This window comes from Sprattus sprattus (assembly GCF_963457725.1).
Source record: "Sprattus sprattus genome assembly, chromosome: 2".
Classification (NCBI taxonomy): domain Eukaryota; kingdom Metazoa; phylum Chordata; class Actinopteri; order Clupeiformes; family Clupeidae; genus Sprattus; species Sprattus sprattus.
Genome location: NC_137921.1, coordinates 13,990,536 through 14,008,615, shown reverse-complemented (window position 1 = coordinate 14,008,615; position 18,080 = coordinate 13,990,536). Strand labels below are relative to the sequence as shown.

The following is an 18,080-nucleotide window of genomic DNA, read 5'->3' as shown; positions in this document are numbered from 1 at the left end:
GCTCCTCAGATGAAACATGGGTCTTTGAACATTAAAAATGATCTGATGTTAAATCTCTTGAACCGAAGAGTGTCTCACTGGCTATTTTAAACAGTTTCCGTAGAGGACCACCTGGATCTCAACACAAGTTTTGGACTGTTAATCTTTGAGGACTATTTGGTTGGCGTCTTAAACTAGTTGGGCTAGTTTGAAGGCCTCACTGCCCCCCTGTGTGGGTCGACGCAGAGAGAGGAGGTTTGATTCTCTGGATCCATTTGGACTGGGAGAGACTGAACTGACGTCACCATGGGGTGCAACATGTGTGTGATGCAGAAACCAGAGGAGCAATATCGAGTCATGTTCCAGGTAAGAGTCTTTCTTCTCCTCTCGTCTTCCTCTCTCCCTCCCTCTCGTGTTTCTCTCGTGCACACACACACACACACACACACACACTTGCACGCACTCACTTAAACACACACGCACACGCACACACGCACACGCACACACACACACAAGCACACGCACACGCACGCGCACACGCACACACACACACACCCACACACACACACACACACACAGACACACACACAGACACAGACACACAGACACACACACACACACACACACACACACACACACACACACACACACACTCACACTCACATGCTTTCTCCCCTCCTCCTCCTCTCCTCCCCTCTCCAGCGGAGACAGTCCTTGCTTCTCTCTCTGCGCTGCCATCTCTGTGTCTTTTGTCCTCCTCTGCACGACTTCCCCCTGACACAGGAGCCCCTGACAGGGCAACAGGAGTGAATCAGTGTCGAGGAGGAGTGCATCATCGGCTCGAAGCGCGCTCGTTACTGTCTCCACTGTTGACTTGTTGTTCCTCGAGCTGAGCTGAGCTGAGCTGAGCTGATAGCAGTGGAACAGTCCAGGCGGCCCTGCCTCGACACTCAATTACAGTAAGAGGCTCTCCTCTCCGGCAGCTCTGGGGAGAGCAGACGTGAGCCCCCTGGAACGCTGAAAGCACCCACTACCCACAAGCACGATGACGGGCTGTCAGTCAGCCGCTGATGTTAGCACTTACAGCAAAGCCATAAGATATTAATGATCAATAGGCCTGCCGCTTTTCCATGTCAGTCTAATCAATAACCTCTTTGCTGTTCTGTGACAAACATATGTGAATAAGTCCAAACAGTTAAAAGATGGAATGCATTTCAGTAGCATGGTAACATGCCAGTAAGCAGTGTTGCAGGGTACATTCTGTTCAGTCTGTGGCTCCATGTATGTCTGCAGCTGAACATGCATGAACTAGTCATTATCATGCGTGCTTAACATACCTGTGTTTATGCTAACTATTACCTTGTAATAACATGCTTATAATACAAGGAAATGAGCTATCACCTGAAGTGGTTACCTTTTTCTGCGTTTCTCCCCATCAGTGATGTTATTGAGCCTTAGATCTGCAACCCTGATTGATTCCTTGGCCAGACTTAGAGAGATTTTGCAAGTATTAATCATAGTCATTGAACTAATTACCAAACCCACTGAACCCTCTACAGTCTCAAGCCGTTAGCGTGGAGAATCACGAGAGCGTGACCAATGTAATTACCAAGATAATGATGATGGACTACTGAAAATGCCTGTCTGGTACAAAATGTGTTACAAATGTTTCAGCTGAGGCGCAGGAAGAGCAAGTGAGCAGAAGGCAATGGATGCCGGCACATGCATTATTGATCGGACGAGAAAGTTGGCAATCCGTCATCCCCATTTGTTTGTGCAAGTCGGGTACTTTTTTCGGGAGAAGCGATTAGTCACATCGAGCCTAATTGGCTTGTTGATAAGAGCTTTTCTGTAGGTCTGCTTGTTCTGTTTAATGGTCTGTCCTCAGTCACGACACGAGGCAAAGGATGTCCCTTTTTCAGGTAGATGTTGTGATAAAACAGTCAAAGATATGGTGCTGCTGATGCATGTTTAAAGTCAGATGTGCTGTAAGAAAACAGGAGAACATACTGTACTGCTCAGGCAAATGTTTCCTGTTGGATTGCGATGAGGCTTGGGGACATGGACTAATCTAAAGTGGGAACGGGGGTTGGTGTATTACCGTAGAAAGAATGATTGATTAAGAAAGAGGAGGTAGATCTGAAACAGCAGCAGTTTTGAGTGTGTGTGTGTGTGCGTGTGTGTGTGTGTGTGTGTGTTGAGTGAGAACTGTGACAAATGTATTTATGGTAATATTCACCAGTCGTATAACTGCAGCAGTTTCTCAGTATGTGTGTGTGTGCATGTGTGTCTGAATGTGTTTGTTTGTGTGTGTGTGTGTGTGTGTGTGTGTGTGTATGTGTGTGTGTGTGTGTGTGTTTGTGTGTTTATGTGCAATACAGACTATGACATATTTGCACGACAACAGCCCTATAATGTAGTAATTTACATGCATGATGAGATCTTCTGCATAAGCAGCTCTATGGGACCGTGTGCTTATGGGCAGGTTTCTCATGGTGAGAGTCAGTTTGCACGCATGACTGAACCCCCTGCTCTTTCCACACTCTAGGGTGTGCTTATGGCAATGCAGGGAGTCTGAATTTAACTCACAGTCAGAAAAGGTGTATGAGAAACAGAGAGAGGGTGGGGCAGAATGCAGAGACAAAAGAGAGAGAGAGTCAGTGAGAGAGAGAGAGAGAGATGAGAGAGAGAGAGGACAAGACGAGAGGCAGATAGAGAGAGAGAGAGAGATGAGAGAGGAGGAGAAGAGGGGGATATAGAGAGCAGATAGATAGAAAGAGAGAGAGATCAAGAGAGCAGGAGTCCTGGTGGAATGACAGAGGGAGAGTGATGGATAAAAAAGAGGTAGAAAAAGAGAGAGTAGAGCAGGGGAGGTGTGAGGTGAGAGGAAGAGAGGGAGAAAAAGAGAGGTGGAGGGAGAGAGGGAGGAAGAGAGGGAGAAAGAGAGAGGTGGAGGGAGAGAGGGAGGATGAGAGGGAGAAAGAGAGAGGTGGAGTGAGAGAGGGAGGAAGAGAGGGAGAAAGAGAGGAAGAGAGGGAGAAAGAGAGAGGTGGAGGGAGAGAGGGAGAAAGAGAGGAAGAGAGGGAGAAAGAGAGAGGTGGAGGGAGAGAGGGAGGAAGAGAGGGAGAAAGAGAGAAGTGGAGGGAGAGAGGGAGGAAGAGAGGGAGAAAGAGAGAGAGAGAGGTGGAGGGAGAGAGGGAGGAAGAGAGGGAGAAAGAGAGAGAGAGAGGCTGAAGGGTGGGGGTGGCGGGATGAAGCGCGGTGGAGATGGAGACGGCAGTTTTTCTGCTGTTTGCCCTAAGATGACAGCCATAATTGATTTCTGCGCTTCACAGAGCAGGGATGAATAGGGCGGCTTGAATGACTTGTGTAAGCCTGGAGCAGGCCGTCTAGGGCCATGCCCGACTGTAAATTCGCCTGAGCCCTTCAGTGGAACAGGGACACGGTGGGGATGAATGGGGATGACGCCACTGGAAGCCTGGCCAGGGTAGCTGGTCCTGATGCTGCGTGTCTCAGCTCTCCATCTCGCTGCCACCCTGTTAATAAAGAATGAATAAAACTCTTAAAGATGGTGGTGTAACCTGCTGCGGTTGCACCCTATACAGTTCCGCCTGAGTGTAGAGTTCATCCCAGCGTAAAGAAGCCACAACAGGGTATTGCTTTACTTTCTAGATGTTCTAGTCTCACAGCAAAGATGCTCATTTATCAGTAGCAGGGCATTCTACTGCATTCTACATTCTTCTAAATTCCCTGCTTGTTGTCATGGGTACAACCTGTTCTAAAATGGCACGGTGGCTAAGTTGCTTGCACTGCCGCCTCACAGCAAGTCATGGGTTCGATTCCCACATGGGGCGCTGTTGGCTCTGGGGGGCAGGTCCCAGACCTTTAGTGCGTATGTTCTCCTCGTGTTCACAAGGGGTTTCCTCCACTAAGAACCCCAACAGAAAAACATGTAAGAAGAACAGCACACATGTCCATCCCTGACCAAAAATTGACAGTTCACTCACTTGGTCCCTGGGCGCTACAAGCTGCCTACTGCTCCTGGGGGGTCCTGGAGGAGGGACGTTCTAGGATGGGAAAAGGCAGAGGATAAATTCACCGCGACCTTAGGCCTGCGTGTGTGTGTCCTGTGTCGCCTACATATATTTACATGTGTGTTCCAGTGTGTCGTGTGTGCCATTAAAACCTGACAATTATTATAAAAACACACTCTCACACGATAACAGATCAGCCTTCTTTAGTATGCATCCTTTTTTATTCTCTGTTCATCTGCTACCTGTGCTTTTGTTTACAAACATCTCCAGAGACAGAGAGAAAACACCCATCAAAGCTTTGAGTCTTGCAGAAGGCAAATGAGTTCAGCTACAACACAGCAGGCCTGTCACCATACGAAACTATGTCATTGCACTTTCCCAAAAACTGTTTGTGACAGAGACAGAGAGAGAAAGAGAGTGAGAGTAAGACTGAGTGAGAGATCGAGAGAGAGAGAGAGAGAGAGGAAGTGAGAGAGAGAGGGAGAGAGAGAGTGAGAGAGAGTGAGTGAGAGAGTGAGAAAGAGAGAGACATAGAGGTAAAGAAGGAGGGAGCGGAGCTCAGTAACTCTCAAGAGGACTCGGTAAGGCTTGCTTGTGTCACACTGATTGTGTCTGTTAAAACCCTCCAAAACAATATCAATATCAGCAAAAACATCAACAACAATAGCTAATAAATCTAATATATGAATGCAGTCTCTCTCTCAATTGAACAGGATTCTGATGTTTTTGCATCTTGTACACATTTTCACCTTTTAACTTCGTTCCTTCCATCCCTCCGTTCTTCCTTCCTTTCGTTCTAACCTTCCCTTTGGTAAAAACGTGAAAGGAAACAAGGACGGAATTCAAAGAGGATGGGGGAATTAAGGACAGACATACATGAAAAATGAGATGTGCAGGAAGGCTACTTAGAGTGATGAGAAATGTACTAACGAGCCATTTATTTTTGGAATTAGTGTGTGTGTGTGTGTGTGTGTGTGTGTGTGTGTGTGCATGTGTGTGTGTGTGTGTGTGTGTGTGTGTGTGTGTGTGTGTGTGCGCTTGTGTGTGCGCGTGTGTGTGTGTGTTTGCGTGTGTGTCCCCTGACTACATGTGTTTTAGTTTGTGGGGAGGTCCAGGTTTATTGCTTGTGGCAAGCATCTCATAAGTGCAGACTGTTACTTTGTGATGTATTTGACAGGGTCAGGTGTCACAGTAAGGGATTGAAGGGGGGGGGGACTCAGAGAAACACTGGTGGCTGTTTGAAGCAAAATGACAGCTGCCTACCTCCAAATAATCCAGGCAATAGTCAGTGGGAGAGACAGACAGAGGGATTAGCTAAAAGCTGTAATCATTCATGTGTGTGTGTGCGTGTGTGTAATTATATGCATAGTTGTGTGCTGGTGTGACATTTTATGTGTGGGTGTGTGAAAGAAGGGGGAGGTAGTATATGTGTAAATGTCAGAGAGACAGAAAGAGAGGAATACTCATTGTATAATTGTGTGTGTGTTTGTGTGTGTGTGTGGTGTGTGTGTGTGTGTGTGTGTGTGTGTGTGTGTGTGTGTGTGTGTGTGTGTGTGTGTGTGCATGTGTGTGTGTGTGTGTGTGTGTGTGTGTGTGTGTGTGTGCGCTTGTGTGTGCGCGTGTGTGTGTGTGTTTGCGTGTGTGTCCCCTGACTACATGTGTTTTAGTTTGTGGGGAGGTCCAGGTTTATTGCTTGTGGCAAGCATCTCATAAGTGCAGACTGTTACCTTGTGATGTATTTGACAGGGTCAGGTGTCACAGTAAGGGATTGAAGGGGGGGGGGACTCAGAGAAACACTGGTGGCTGTTTGAAGCAAAATGACAGCTGCCTACCTCCAAATAATCCAGGCAATAGTCAGTGGGAGAGACAGACAGAGGGATTAGCTAAAAGCTGTAATCATTCATGTGTGTGTGTGCGTGTGTGTAATTATATGCATATTTGTGTGCTGGTGTGACATTTTATGTGTGGGTGTGTGAAAGAAGGGGGAGGTAGTATATGTGTAAATGTCAGAGAGACAGAAAGAGAGGAATACTCATTGTATAATTGTGTGTGTGTTTGTGTGTGTGTGTGTGTGGTGTGTGTGTGTGTGTGTGTGTGTGTGTGTGTGTGTGTGTGTGTGTGTGTGTGTGTGTGTGTATGTGTGTGTGTGTGTGTGTGTGTGTGTGTTTGTCTGTGTGTCTTGAGAGAGAAAGCTAAATAAGTAGGGGGAGGGATGGAGACAGCTATCAGACTCCTAGATCTCTATACAGATCTCCCAGACATAAAAACAAATATGGTAATGGTTGTTAAACGAACGATGTCAGATCAGGACAATTATGTAACATCAAAGGCTTATTTCATTTTATTCATCTCGGTGTACTTCCCCCTACGATAAAGTGACAGAGGGCTTCTCCTTTTCAGCTGGGAATGTGAAGCTGCCTTACAGCCATACCTTGGGCTATGTAGCGTTTCCCCTGTAGTGTGTGTGAAGTTGCTTCACAGCCATACCCTGGGCTATGTTGCTTTTCCCCTGGAGTGTGTGTGAAGCTGCTCCACAGGAATATTAATCAATCATCGTTGATAAGCCTTCGTTCTGCACTGATTGATTTTTTAAGAGCTAGGGATTCCACCCTTCAGAACATGGGAGTTGGAAGTGGTTCACGAGGCTCAGGTCACAGACGAGTTAATACCAGGTTTACATGATTTATACTGTATGACGAAAAGGGAAAATATTCTTAATTATCTTGGCAAGTGTAGCAGCGCTTCAGATTTAAAAAAAAAAAAAAATGACAAATTGAGAATCAGCTCGGAGCTGATTCTCTGCTAAAATAATTAGTTATTTTTTCGTTTAATAGAGGAAAAGGAAACTATCACTGTGAGCATGCCTCGCTTAAGTGCAGAGCAAATAACCTCTCCTACATTCACGCTCTTTGCTTATGCATTCATGCCCCGCTCTCTCTTTTGCAAACAGAACAAAACTGTCTGAGACAGGCGAAGTAGGTGATTGGCTGTGGACCCACACAGCCAATCACAGCTCCAGTGAGAGCACTCAACATACTATGATAGCCCTAACATGAGCTAGTGAAGTATTAAAAACCACTGCATACTATGATAGCCCTAACATGAGCTAGTGAAGCATTAAAAACCACTGCATACTATGATAGCCCTAACATGAGCTAGTGAAGCATTAAATTACCACTGCATACTATGATAGCCCTAACATGAGCTAGTGAAGCATTAAAAACCACTGCATACTATGATAGCCCTAACATGAGCTAGTGAAGCATTAAAAACCACTGCATACTATGATAGCCCTAACGTGAGCTAGTGAAGCATTGGATGTCTGCTGCCGGTATATAAAAACCACTGCAATACTGTGTGAGAACAGCTATTTCAAATGCAGCGCTATATGTCTGCTGACAGTAGCCTGGGTGGCATCCGTTTTGTAAGCGCACCACTGATTGCTGCCTTCTCGCTGAAAAAAACGTCTGGGATCGCTCCACCCGGTTTGGCCTGGAATATGAATATTCGGTCAGAATATGGCCGAGCGCGCTGATTGGTCCCTTCCATATGCGCCCCAGCGGGAAGGCTTCTCATTATCATAAACATGGCCGGCACGGAAGCCGAAACAAGTTCTAGCTTGATCGAGCCGACGATTTCGTCTGTTCTTGCTGATTTAGACGGAATTTCAGAGCTGAACGTGAGCAAAATGAGGCACTGAAAGCTTTTCTTTCCGGGAAAGACGTTCTCACCCCGCTACCAACTGGTTTTTGAAAGAGTTTGATTTACCAACTTGTGCCTCTCTTATGCAAGAAACTTGCCCCCGCCCAGCGCGCCCCACATGGTTCAGCTCATTACGTGACATCATAACCAGACCAAACCGGGTGGAGCGATCCCAGACGGTTTGTTCAGCGAGAAGGCAGCAATCAGTAGAGCGCGTACAAAACGGATGACACCCAGGCTATGCTGACAGCAGTTATAGATATAGAAAACACTTCAAGTACTACTGTGTGAGAACTGCTATTTCAAGTGTATGGTTGCACCACAGTATAATTGAAGTATTTATTGAGATGGCCAAGGTTAAATTCTGCCGGTTAACTTGCTTTAGCCATCACACATGCTTGCAACCATTTCCAAAACTGACCCGCAAACCAGAGTTATTTTCATACCTTCAGCTGAATGATGTAGTTAATTTGAAATAACCACATTTCTGGAATAGAGCCCAGATGCACTGTAGAGTAGAATGTAATGGGATGTGTTTGCTATGTCATTAGTGACAATGAGGGGTGTTTTATCGTTTTTGGTTAGACAAACACAAAGAGTGAAATCGGAAGCGTGTAACAAAAGTGAGGGGTGTTTTTTCGTTTTTGCTAAGATAAACCGAAACACTTGAATCGAATGCGTGTAACATAAGTTAAGGGTGTTTTATCGTTTTTGGTTAGATAAACAGAAACAGTGAAATCGAGTGCGTGTAACATAAGTGAGGGGTGTTTTATCATTTTTGCTTAGATAAACCCACACAGTGAAATGTAATGCGTGTAACATAAAACAAATGCTGGTATAAGTAGATGAACAGCAGTGAAATGGTGTTTGTGGGTTAAGTAGGGTGGTGAGTTGGCTGCTGATCAGCACTGAGTCAACCCTGGTTTAAGTGGGGTCGGCTGGAGCAACAGAGATGGGAGCAGGAGAATGTTAATGGGAGTATCAGCCACCCTCTAAAACACACACACACACACACACTCATATGTGCGCACACACACACACAAACACACGCACGCACACACACATGTGAGCATGCACAAACGTGCACACGACACACAGAGGAGAAGACATAAACACACACACACACACACACACACACACACACACACACACACACATCCAGACACACAAACACACACGCTGGCACACTCACACACACACACACACACACACTCACACACTCACACACACACACACACACACACACACACTCACACACACATGCACCTCAGGTAAAAGGGGTGAGAGTGAGGTTGATGAGAGCCTGAATCAGATTCATTACCATGCATCTCACACACTCCCCCTGTAATGTGAAGCCCTGCTCTGTGCAGTGGGGGTTGGTCGATCTCTGGCCACAACTACACAGAGGGGAGCGACATGCAGAACACACGAAGAGACAGGAAAGAGATTTAAATAAAATAAATGCATAATACATCTATTAGGGATTTCAATTCACTGATACTCATACGTATATGTGATCCATCAAGAATACATCAACGAGGAAAGGAGATGATGAGGAGAGATCACTTTTAACACTCAAGATTTTTTTTGTTGAATTTCTATTCGTCTTCTGCATGGTGTTATATGCAGAGAGAGACAGAGAAGGAGAGGGAGAAATATAGGGAAACTGAAATATATTCTGTTAGAAGTAAAACAAACAACAAAAGAATAGAGACATCTTAAAACCTAGTGAGGCCACACCACTGTCGGTTCTAAAGAGGAGAGACATCTTTAAAGCTGGTGAGGCCATCCCACTGTCGGTTCTAAAGAAAGGGTGAAAGGAAAGGAAAGGAAAAGGAGAAAAAATAAAGAAAAACAAAAGTTCAAGTGATATATAATAGTCCATGTTTTGTACTCTAATCTTTAATCCATCTCCATGCAATCAATTACTTTTCATAGAAATGTGTATTTTGTAGTTTGATTTGGCAATATTGTACACTGCACAGTCGTGCCAATAAAGCACATTAAGTTGAGATTACATTTAAATTGGTAGGCTTATCGAAGGAGTGAGAAAAAGAGACACCGTCACAGCGAGAGAGAAAGAGAAAGACACAGAAAGAGAAAAACAGGGATATGGTGAGAAAGTGGGACACACAGAGAGAGAAAGACAGGGATATGGTGAGAAAGAGATAGACACAGAAAAAGAAAGGCAGGGAGATTGTGAAAAGGAGAGAGAGAGAGCAAGCGAAACACACAGAAATCGCTGGGAGGGGACTCTGAGAGAGGTGTATTGTAATGCAAGTCACACATTAGGCTATTTGACTCTGGATGCCCTTAAATATATAGTGCTGCTGCTGCAGGCTTGGTGTGGTGAAGCGCTGTGTTGAGATACTTGAAGAGGATGTGGTGTTACGCCAGAGCGCTGCAATGGGCCATAGAGTGGGCGGTGTGGAGGGTAGCGGGGCGCTGTGGTGCAGAGCGAGCACTGGCACTTGTGGGGAAGGCTGTTATCAAGCTCTCCTTAAGAGGCGGATTACACACACAGGAGAGGAGTGATGCTGAGAGGACCTGGAGGCTAGATTTTACACACCCCGCTCTTTTTTCCACCTCAGACTCCAGCCTCCAGCGCCTCTCCTTTCTCTCTCTCTCTGTTCTCCCCCTCCTTCTCTCTCTCTCTGTTCTCTCTTCCCCTCACTCTTTCTGTTCTACCTCTCCTTCCCTCTCTCTTTCTGTTCTGCCTCTCCTTCTCTCTCTCTCTCTCTCCCTAACCTTCCAACTCATTTTTTATTTTCTCCTTTCTTTCCTCCTTTCTCTCCATCACAAGTTGTTCTTGAGTATGCTCTCTCATTCTCCCCTTTGTCCTTCAAACACTCCCATGTACTTGTCTGTCTTGATCTCTGATCTCTCTCTTTCTCTTTCACCCTCATTAAGTCTCTCCATTTCTCTCTCTCTCTATGCCTCATTAAGTCTCTCCATTTCTCTCTCTATCCTCCTCTCTCTCTGTCTCACTGTCACTAGTTTTTCTAGACATGGCTCCCTTCTCATTCTCGCCTTGTCCTTCAAACCCTCCTTTCTCCCACTCTGTCCCTTAAGCTCTCCCTCTCACTATCTGTCTCTCCATCTCTCTCCTGCTTAGTCTCTTGTTCTCTCTCTCTCTCTCTCTCACTATCTGTATCTCTCTCTCTCCTGCTTAGTCTCTTGTTTTCTCTCTTTCCCCTCCTCCTTTTCACTCTCTCTCTCCCCTCCTTTTCTCTATCTCTCTCTCTTTCGCCATCTCTCTTCCTTTCTCTCTCTCACTTATTTTCCTACACTTGGCTGCCTCCTCATTCTCCCCTTGTCATTCAGACAGGCCCCTCTTCTCCTCTAATTCGTAAGCTCTTCCTTTACCTGACTACCTCTCCTGCTCTCCACTCTCTCGTTTGCATGTTCTCTCTGTCTCTCTCTCTGTCCCCCACTGTCCCTCCTACTTTGTGTCTCTGTCTCTCCTTTTGTTATTGTCCCACTGTGCTGTGTATTTTGGGTTTCCCTGCCCTTGCCTCCTTGCTACCATCCCCTCTTTCCCTTCCCCCATCAGTCTCCATCAACCTTCCTCCCTTCCTCCCTCTCTCTCTGTCTCTCCCCCTCTCTCTCTGTCTCTCTCCCGCTCTCTCTGTCTCCCCCCCCTCTCTCTCTGCCGCTGTCTCACCCTCTTTGAACTCTCTGCTTTGCTTTCATCTCTCCCCCTGCAAGCACCCCCCTACCCCCCCGCCCCTACTCACCCACACATGTGCCACCCCCATCTTACACCCCCTACGGATCCATTCCGAATATTTTCCACACAACAGGCATATTCCAGCGAGGCTAAATCAATTTACTTCACTTCTCATCCACATCTCTCTCCCTCCCTCTGCATGTGTACTCTCTCTCTCTCCCTTATTTCTCTCTCTCTCTCTCTCTCTCTCTCTCTCTCGCTCTCTCTATCAGACTCTTCACACACACCTTCCTTATATGCACGCACATCTTGGCACACATACACCTTGAAATACACACATATACAGGCAAACAGACAGACAGACACACACACACACACACACACACACACACACACACACAAACACACAAACACACACACACACACACACACACACACACACACACACACACACACACACACACACACACACACACACACACCTCCCATAGCCTCTGAATGAGTGTAATCTCTCCTGCTCTGGGTGATTATACCCAGCTCAGGAGGCAGCTAGGGTCAGAGGTTACTGCTGTGTAACCTTGGAGATGGCAGAATGAGGCCCTTGTGGTGTTCTCTGTTCCAGGGCGTACCCAGATGAATAAGTGTCGCCAAGGGCAACAGCCTGTTGACCTGGGGTGGAGATGCCACTCTATTTAATTCATTACCGTTCACAGATAATTAGAGGTGTTCCCTCCCCCCTTGTCTCCCTCCTTCCCTTTGCAATCTTTCTCTCGCCCCTGCATTTCTCCCTCTCCTTCTCTCTCTCCCCCCTACCTGTTTCCGACCCCTTCACCTATCTACCGTTCCTCTCTTCCTGCGATGTTTGTTTATTGTGCCCTGCTGTGTAGATGGTGCTAAATGACTTAATGGCTCCAGAAAAGGCAGCAATGCCCCAGATACCCTCCCTTGTCCCCCTTCCCATCACTCCTTTCTGTGGAGACAGGTAAATAGGGTTTTGAGCGTGTTTAAGTCACATATGTTTAAAATGTCACGCCCCCCTCAATCTTAATCCTAAACTGTCAGGGGAGAGAGGAGTGGAGTGGAAGAGAGAGAGAAAGAGATTAAGTTAGGAAAAGGTGGTAGGGCATGACTAGTAAAGTCAAGTCCAAAGGAGTGGAGTGATAAAGAAAGAGAGACAGAGATTGAGAAAATGAGAGAAAGAGAGAGAGAGTTATTTAGGAAAAGGCGGTCTGGTATGGTCAGGACAGACTAGTAAAGTCTTGTGGCTGTGGCCCTGGAGTGACCAGAGGCTGGTGTTTTATGTGTTTAATCTCGGGACTCACCCTAGAGCTGGCTTGCCCCGCAAGATTTAGTTGTTATTTGTCTGTGTGGACAGAGGACAGGATCCTCTGAGTCAGACGATGAGTCAGACGCCCCCTTTGCCACTGGTGTTCACAGTAAATTAAGAGATTGTCAATCATGTGGGATGTCGCACAAAGACATAGGTGCGGATGACAGTGTCCTCTTAGTGAGGGACTTGGTACTTGAGTAGAAAATGTTTCAGTAAACGCTCCTGAATTGTTGTTGGTGTAAGACTACATCCAAAGGTTTAAAAGTGGTCCCAAGGGATAGAGGCAGCCGGAATCAATATCACTGGATTCAATATTGCTGCAGAGAGACCAGGTCTTATTCATGGAGAGAATCCTACGTTTGCTGACATTTTGAGAATTGCATTTCTTGAAGGAAACACCAGTTTCCAAATACCAAAGATTCAAACAAATAGTAAAAGATTTGAAAGTTAAAAAGATATTTAATGCATGCACAGAGAGAGGGGGGGGGGGGGGGGACAAGTAAGGAAGTGTGATGACAATTGAGAGGAGGAAGGTGATAAAAACAGACAGAGAGACAAAGAAATATATACATGTATAAAGATAGAAAGATTCAGAGGGAGGGAACGAGAGGGAGTGTTCTCTCTTTTCCTCTCCAGTGAACTGTCTATCCTCCACAGCTGTGCCCAATATGCTACATTTAATTTGATCAGCAGCATTTTGACCAGGTTGTTATCATGACCTTAGTCCTTTCCTTATGCTCATTCATCGTTTGTAAGATGGAGTTATCCTCTCAATACATTTTTGTGCAAGTGCACTTGCAGTTGGCCATTGCTCAAGGCCTACAAATTCATCCAGTTATGAATTCTATTTTGTCATAGTTCAGTTTAAAACCACTTCAAGAAACAGAAGTGGCAGAATTATTGATGACGATATTCATAGTCAAATGATATTCACAGTCAGTATATCATGAAGTAAATGAACATAAGTGGTCCATAAACTGAACCTTGGGGGACACTGTTAGTGTAATATGTGGAAATATCAGACAGAAAATCTATATTACTCTAAGAAAAACAATGGAACCCATCTGACTATTATGAAACCACAAATTACTTCCAAGGTTGGGGAAAACAAGAACTGAACACAGAAAACTTGGAAAACAATGATATGAAATTATCATGCAATTTCCCACTGACTGCAGGATATTTGCAGAACAAGGGGAATTTTTTATTTTGAGATTTCAAGCACTGGTACGCTGGGTGGGACACGTACACAGCCTGAAGGAGTGTCTGTCTCTCGCCTTCAGGGAGGGACTGAAGCAATAAAACTGCTGTGCCAGCACATGGAGAAAGAGAGAGTGGGGGAGAGAGGGAGAGAGAGAAAGAGGGGGGTAGAGATGGAGAGAGGGAGCGAGAGAGAGAGAGAGAGGGAGAGGGGAGGAGAAAGAGAGAGAAAGAGGGGGGAGAGAGGGAGAGAGAGAGAGGGAGAGGGGAGGAGAAAGAGAGAGGGGGAGGTAAAGAGAGAGGGATAGAGAGGCATAGAGGGATAAGCAGCGAAAGAGGGGAGAGAAGGAAGGAAGAGAGGAGGAACAAATGGGGCAGAGAGGAAAAGAATGGGGAGGAATGGGGGAATGCAGGAGGTGAGAAGGTGAGAGTTTTTTTGCTTGGCTGCACTGAAGAACATCGATTTGAAATGCAATCATGGGAGGGGGGATGGAGGAAACGGAGAGGGACTAGAGGGAAGGAGATGGAGGTAAAACCTTGTGTGTGTGCGGGTGCGCACATATGTGTGTGTATGTGAGAGCGTGCATGTGTGTGTGTGAGCATGTGCATGCATGTGTGTGTGTGTGTGTGTGTGTGTGTGTGTGTGTGTGTGTGTGTGTGTGTGTGTGTGTGTGTGTGTGTGTGTGTGTGTGTGTGTGTGCATGTTTCAGTATAAACATGTGGTGAGGTGTTGAAAAGACTTCTACAAATTCCCCAGACACACCCAAGGTCAGTGTCTGATGTGTGTACACATGGAGTGGCTGTCTGTGGTGAAAGCCCTTCATGGCTGTGATAGGCCCCAGACAAATGTGTAAAGACACACACACACACACACACACACACACACACACACACACACACACACACACACACACACACACACACACACACACACACACACACACACACACACACATTCACCCTGACCGTCTAGCCATTTGAACTGCACAAATAAAGCCGCCGTAACAAAAGCCTTTTAATATAGACTGTCTAGGTAGGAAACACCTCAGACAGGGGTCTGTTCAGACTGTTGTAGTATCTGTGGCTGTGGCTTTGAAACAGAGAAATACCACGTCCACTGGGCTGGCTACTCCACTGAGCATAATTGCACTGGTCATAATAATTGTCTGTAGGCTAATGACATATAATTTGGATAACTAGAGGAGCAGTTGCTGTGGCAACAGTGAAATAACCATTTTTTAACGAGGCGTAGTTGATGGAGCTCATCTTCTCTCCCTGTCTGGTTATACTTACAACAAAGTCAAGCCTTTAAGCTGATGCAACACACAGTAGCTTTTAATACCAAGGAAGTTTATCATCCAAATGTTCTGCTGAACAGTAGACTACACTGGTAGAGTGCTGTGGATTCAAATACACACAGTGTAGTGTCTCGTCTGAATTTATGTTGTGTGTATGTCTGTATTTGCCTTTGTGTATACAAAGCTGATGCAATATATCGTTGCATTTTCAAGCAAAAGTATTATCACTATAGTCTGCTGAACAGTAGAGTGCATTACTAGAGTGTTACGGATTCAAGTCCAAATATGACTTTCTAGTCTGGAGTTATTGTTAGGGGCTGTATTTGTCTGATTATGTGCACAGGTGGGTGGGGAAAAGCACGGCAATTAGTCTACAGCTCTGCCAATGTTTGTGTGTTTGTGCCACTCAGGGTGGGGATGTGTGTGTTTGTCTGAGCGGAATAAGAGGGAGGGAGGGAGGGAGGGAGGGAGGAAATCAAAAGAGAGGGAGGAAGAGAAAGAGAAGGAGGAAGAGAAAGAGAGGGAGAAAGAGAAAGAGTGGGAGGCAGAAAAAAGAGACAGAGAGAAAGAGAGAAAGAGATCTGAGAGATGAGAGTGAGAGAGATACATTTTGAGAGAAAACTAATTATTTGAGAATTTGAGAAGATGTCAGCCTGTTGCCATCTGTGCTTTCTAATATAATAGAAATAAAATAGAAATAAAAAGGAAATACACGCTGGGAGTCCCCGCAGCTTTTAATGCGCCGGGTTCAAGCTAAGTTCCTCAGAAGAAAATGTTTTTTCCCCCTTTTTTTTCACGGATAATGATTTATCTCTCTGTAATGGAGGATTTACCCTCAGCGGGGGGTCCCCACCGTGGAGGCCAGTGACTGGGGTTCTGCTCTCCCCACATGCCCACGCAGGTTGACCCTTGAACCTGGCGTGAAATCCCTGCCGGTTCAATAACATTTCTCAGGCGGATTAACACCCCCCAATCCCTAATTATCTCTTCCTCCTGTCTGTGCTGTCTGCTGTGTGTAAGCGCGTGTGTGTGTGCGTGTTTGTGTGCATGTGTGTGTGTGTGTGTGTGTGTGTGTGTGTGTGTGTGTGAATATGCGTGTGTGTGTGTGTGTGTGTGTGTGTGCTCTCTGTGTGTGTGTGTGTGTGTGTGTGTGTATGTGCGCGTGCCCTGTGTGTGTGTGTGAGTGTGTGTGTGTGTGTGTCTGTGGGTGCGCACATTGAACAGACCTGGGAAGTGGCATTGTGGAGTGTGTGATCCATGATTGAAGAGGACATACATAGAACTCAAGTCAAGTCAAGTCAAATGTATTTATAAAGCACATTTAAACAAATCATGTTGACCAAAGTGCTGTATAAATAAATCGTAATAAAATATCAAATCAAATAGAAAAACAGAAACAGAGATGGGGAGGGAAAGCCTCAACAGTGCATGTATTTGGGGCAGCTATGAAGGCCTGGGAGAACTTATCGGCAGTCGATGAGTTAAGGTAGCGAGAGCAGCGTACAAGGAGATGAGAATTAGTTGGCAATAAAGACAGTAATGAGTCAAATAGAATAGCACTATGATCCGACAGAAAGGCATCAATTACTTCCGTGTTGCAGATTGGAAAACCACACGATAAGACTAGGTCAAGTGTATGGCCTAGCTTGTGTGCAGGGCTAGTTGTAAACTGGCCATTTTAGTCATATTAAAAGATTCAATTAGATGCATAAATTCACTCACAAGTGGCTAAGAGGGACAGAAAACATGAATATTAAAATCCCAGAGGATTAAGATGCGATCAAAATTGGGCATGGTTTTGGAAAGAAAGTCCGCATATACTGGAATAGAGTCTCTATTTATCTTTGGTGGACGATACACAAGGGCAATTAAAAGGGGGTTAACTATGCCTACTTTAATTAATTGGATCTCGAAACAAGAGATTTGGTCCGAGTTTAGTAGGCGGCAATTAAACTGGTGCGATGTGAGTGAAAGTTCATGTAGTGTGTGAGATTATGCACGAGAGGAGCACCGATATATTTACCAAGGGAGAAACGAAACAGTGACAATGCTTACACATACGCACACACACTAACTATACACTAGTGTGATAAATCTAAAACTCTCCTGTCTTTGTTAGGCTACAGTCTTACAGTCACAGTGTTATAGTGCACTTCAGAGAACAATTCGACAAAACTGGTGACAATAAACAGAATAAATAAATACACAAAGAGAGTGATAGGTTTCAGAAGACATATACAAAATTTAGTTTTTATAAGCAGTTGTAAACAAACTGTCAAAATGTGATTGGAACAGTTCAATGTAGAGAAGGCTTAGAATAGATGACATAAGCAGTTCCAATGCCCCAGGTTAAATATCAACAGGGTTGCACTGGATTGAGGTCGTCCATTGTGTGCCAGCTGTCAACGCCAAATGACTCACCTCAGGAATCAATATGCACACAGAGCTCCCTCAGGCCCCTCCACTCAGGGCCCCCGCACTCAGGCCCCCACACTCAGGCCCCCGCATCCCTGGGGTGGTGTCCCCCTGGATGGCAAGTGGATTACACAACACTGGGGAAGTCTGGCAAAGCATCTGACCTGGATGGAACCCCACAGAGACTGGCTGTGTGTTTGTGTCTTTGACAATACCCTGGAGATGTTTTGAATTAAGCACACTAAAATCAATTACTGTAATGCATTTTCTGTTTTTGCATTTGTTAGTGCTTGCTCAAGGGGCTTCAGGTTCTGGGCTCTGTAAAGCGCCTGGAAACTATTTCAATTGTTATTGGCGTTATGTAGATACAATTTAATTGAATTGAATCCTACATTTTATTTTTATAGTTACACCAACACAGATGTATTTAGATATAGTGTATTTAGTTAACC

The 18,080-nt window shown here is 45.5% G+C and overlaps 1 protein-coding gene across 1 annotated transcript in view; it reads left to right on the top strand.

Moving 5' to 3' along the window:
- Positions 1-285: 285 nt before the first annotated feature.
- Positions 286-18,080, top strand: part of LOC308361000 (PDZ domain-containing protein 4-like) — a gene marked incomplete at both ends in the record, with an annotated part of 31,210 nt that continues 13,415 nt past the window's right edge. The window contains one exon of the mRNA XM_080833226.1: positions 286-345. Within this exon, the coding sequence (XP_080689352.1) occupies positions 286-345 (60 nt within the window). The remainder of the gene's footprint in view (positions 346-18,080) is intronic.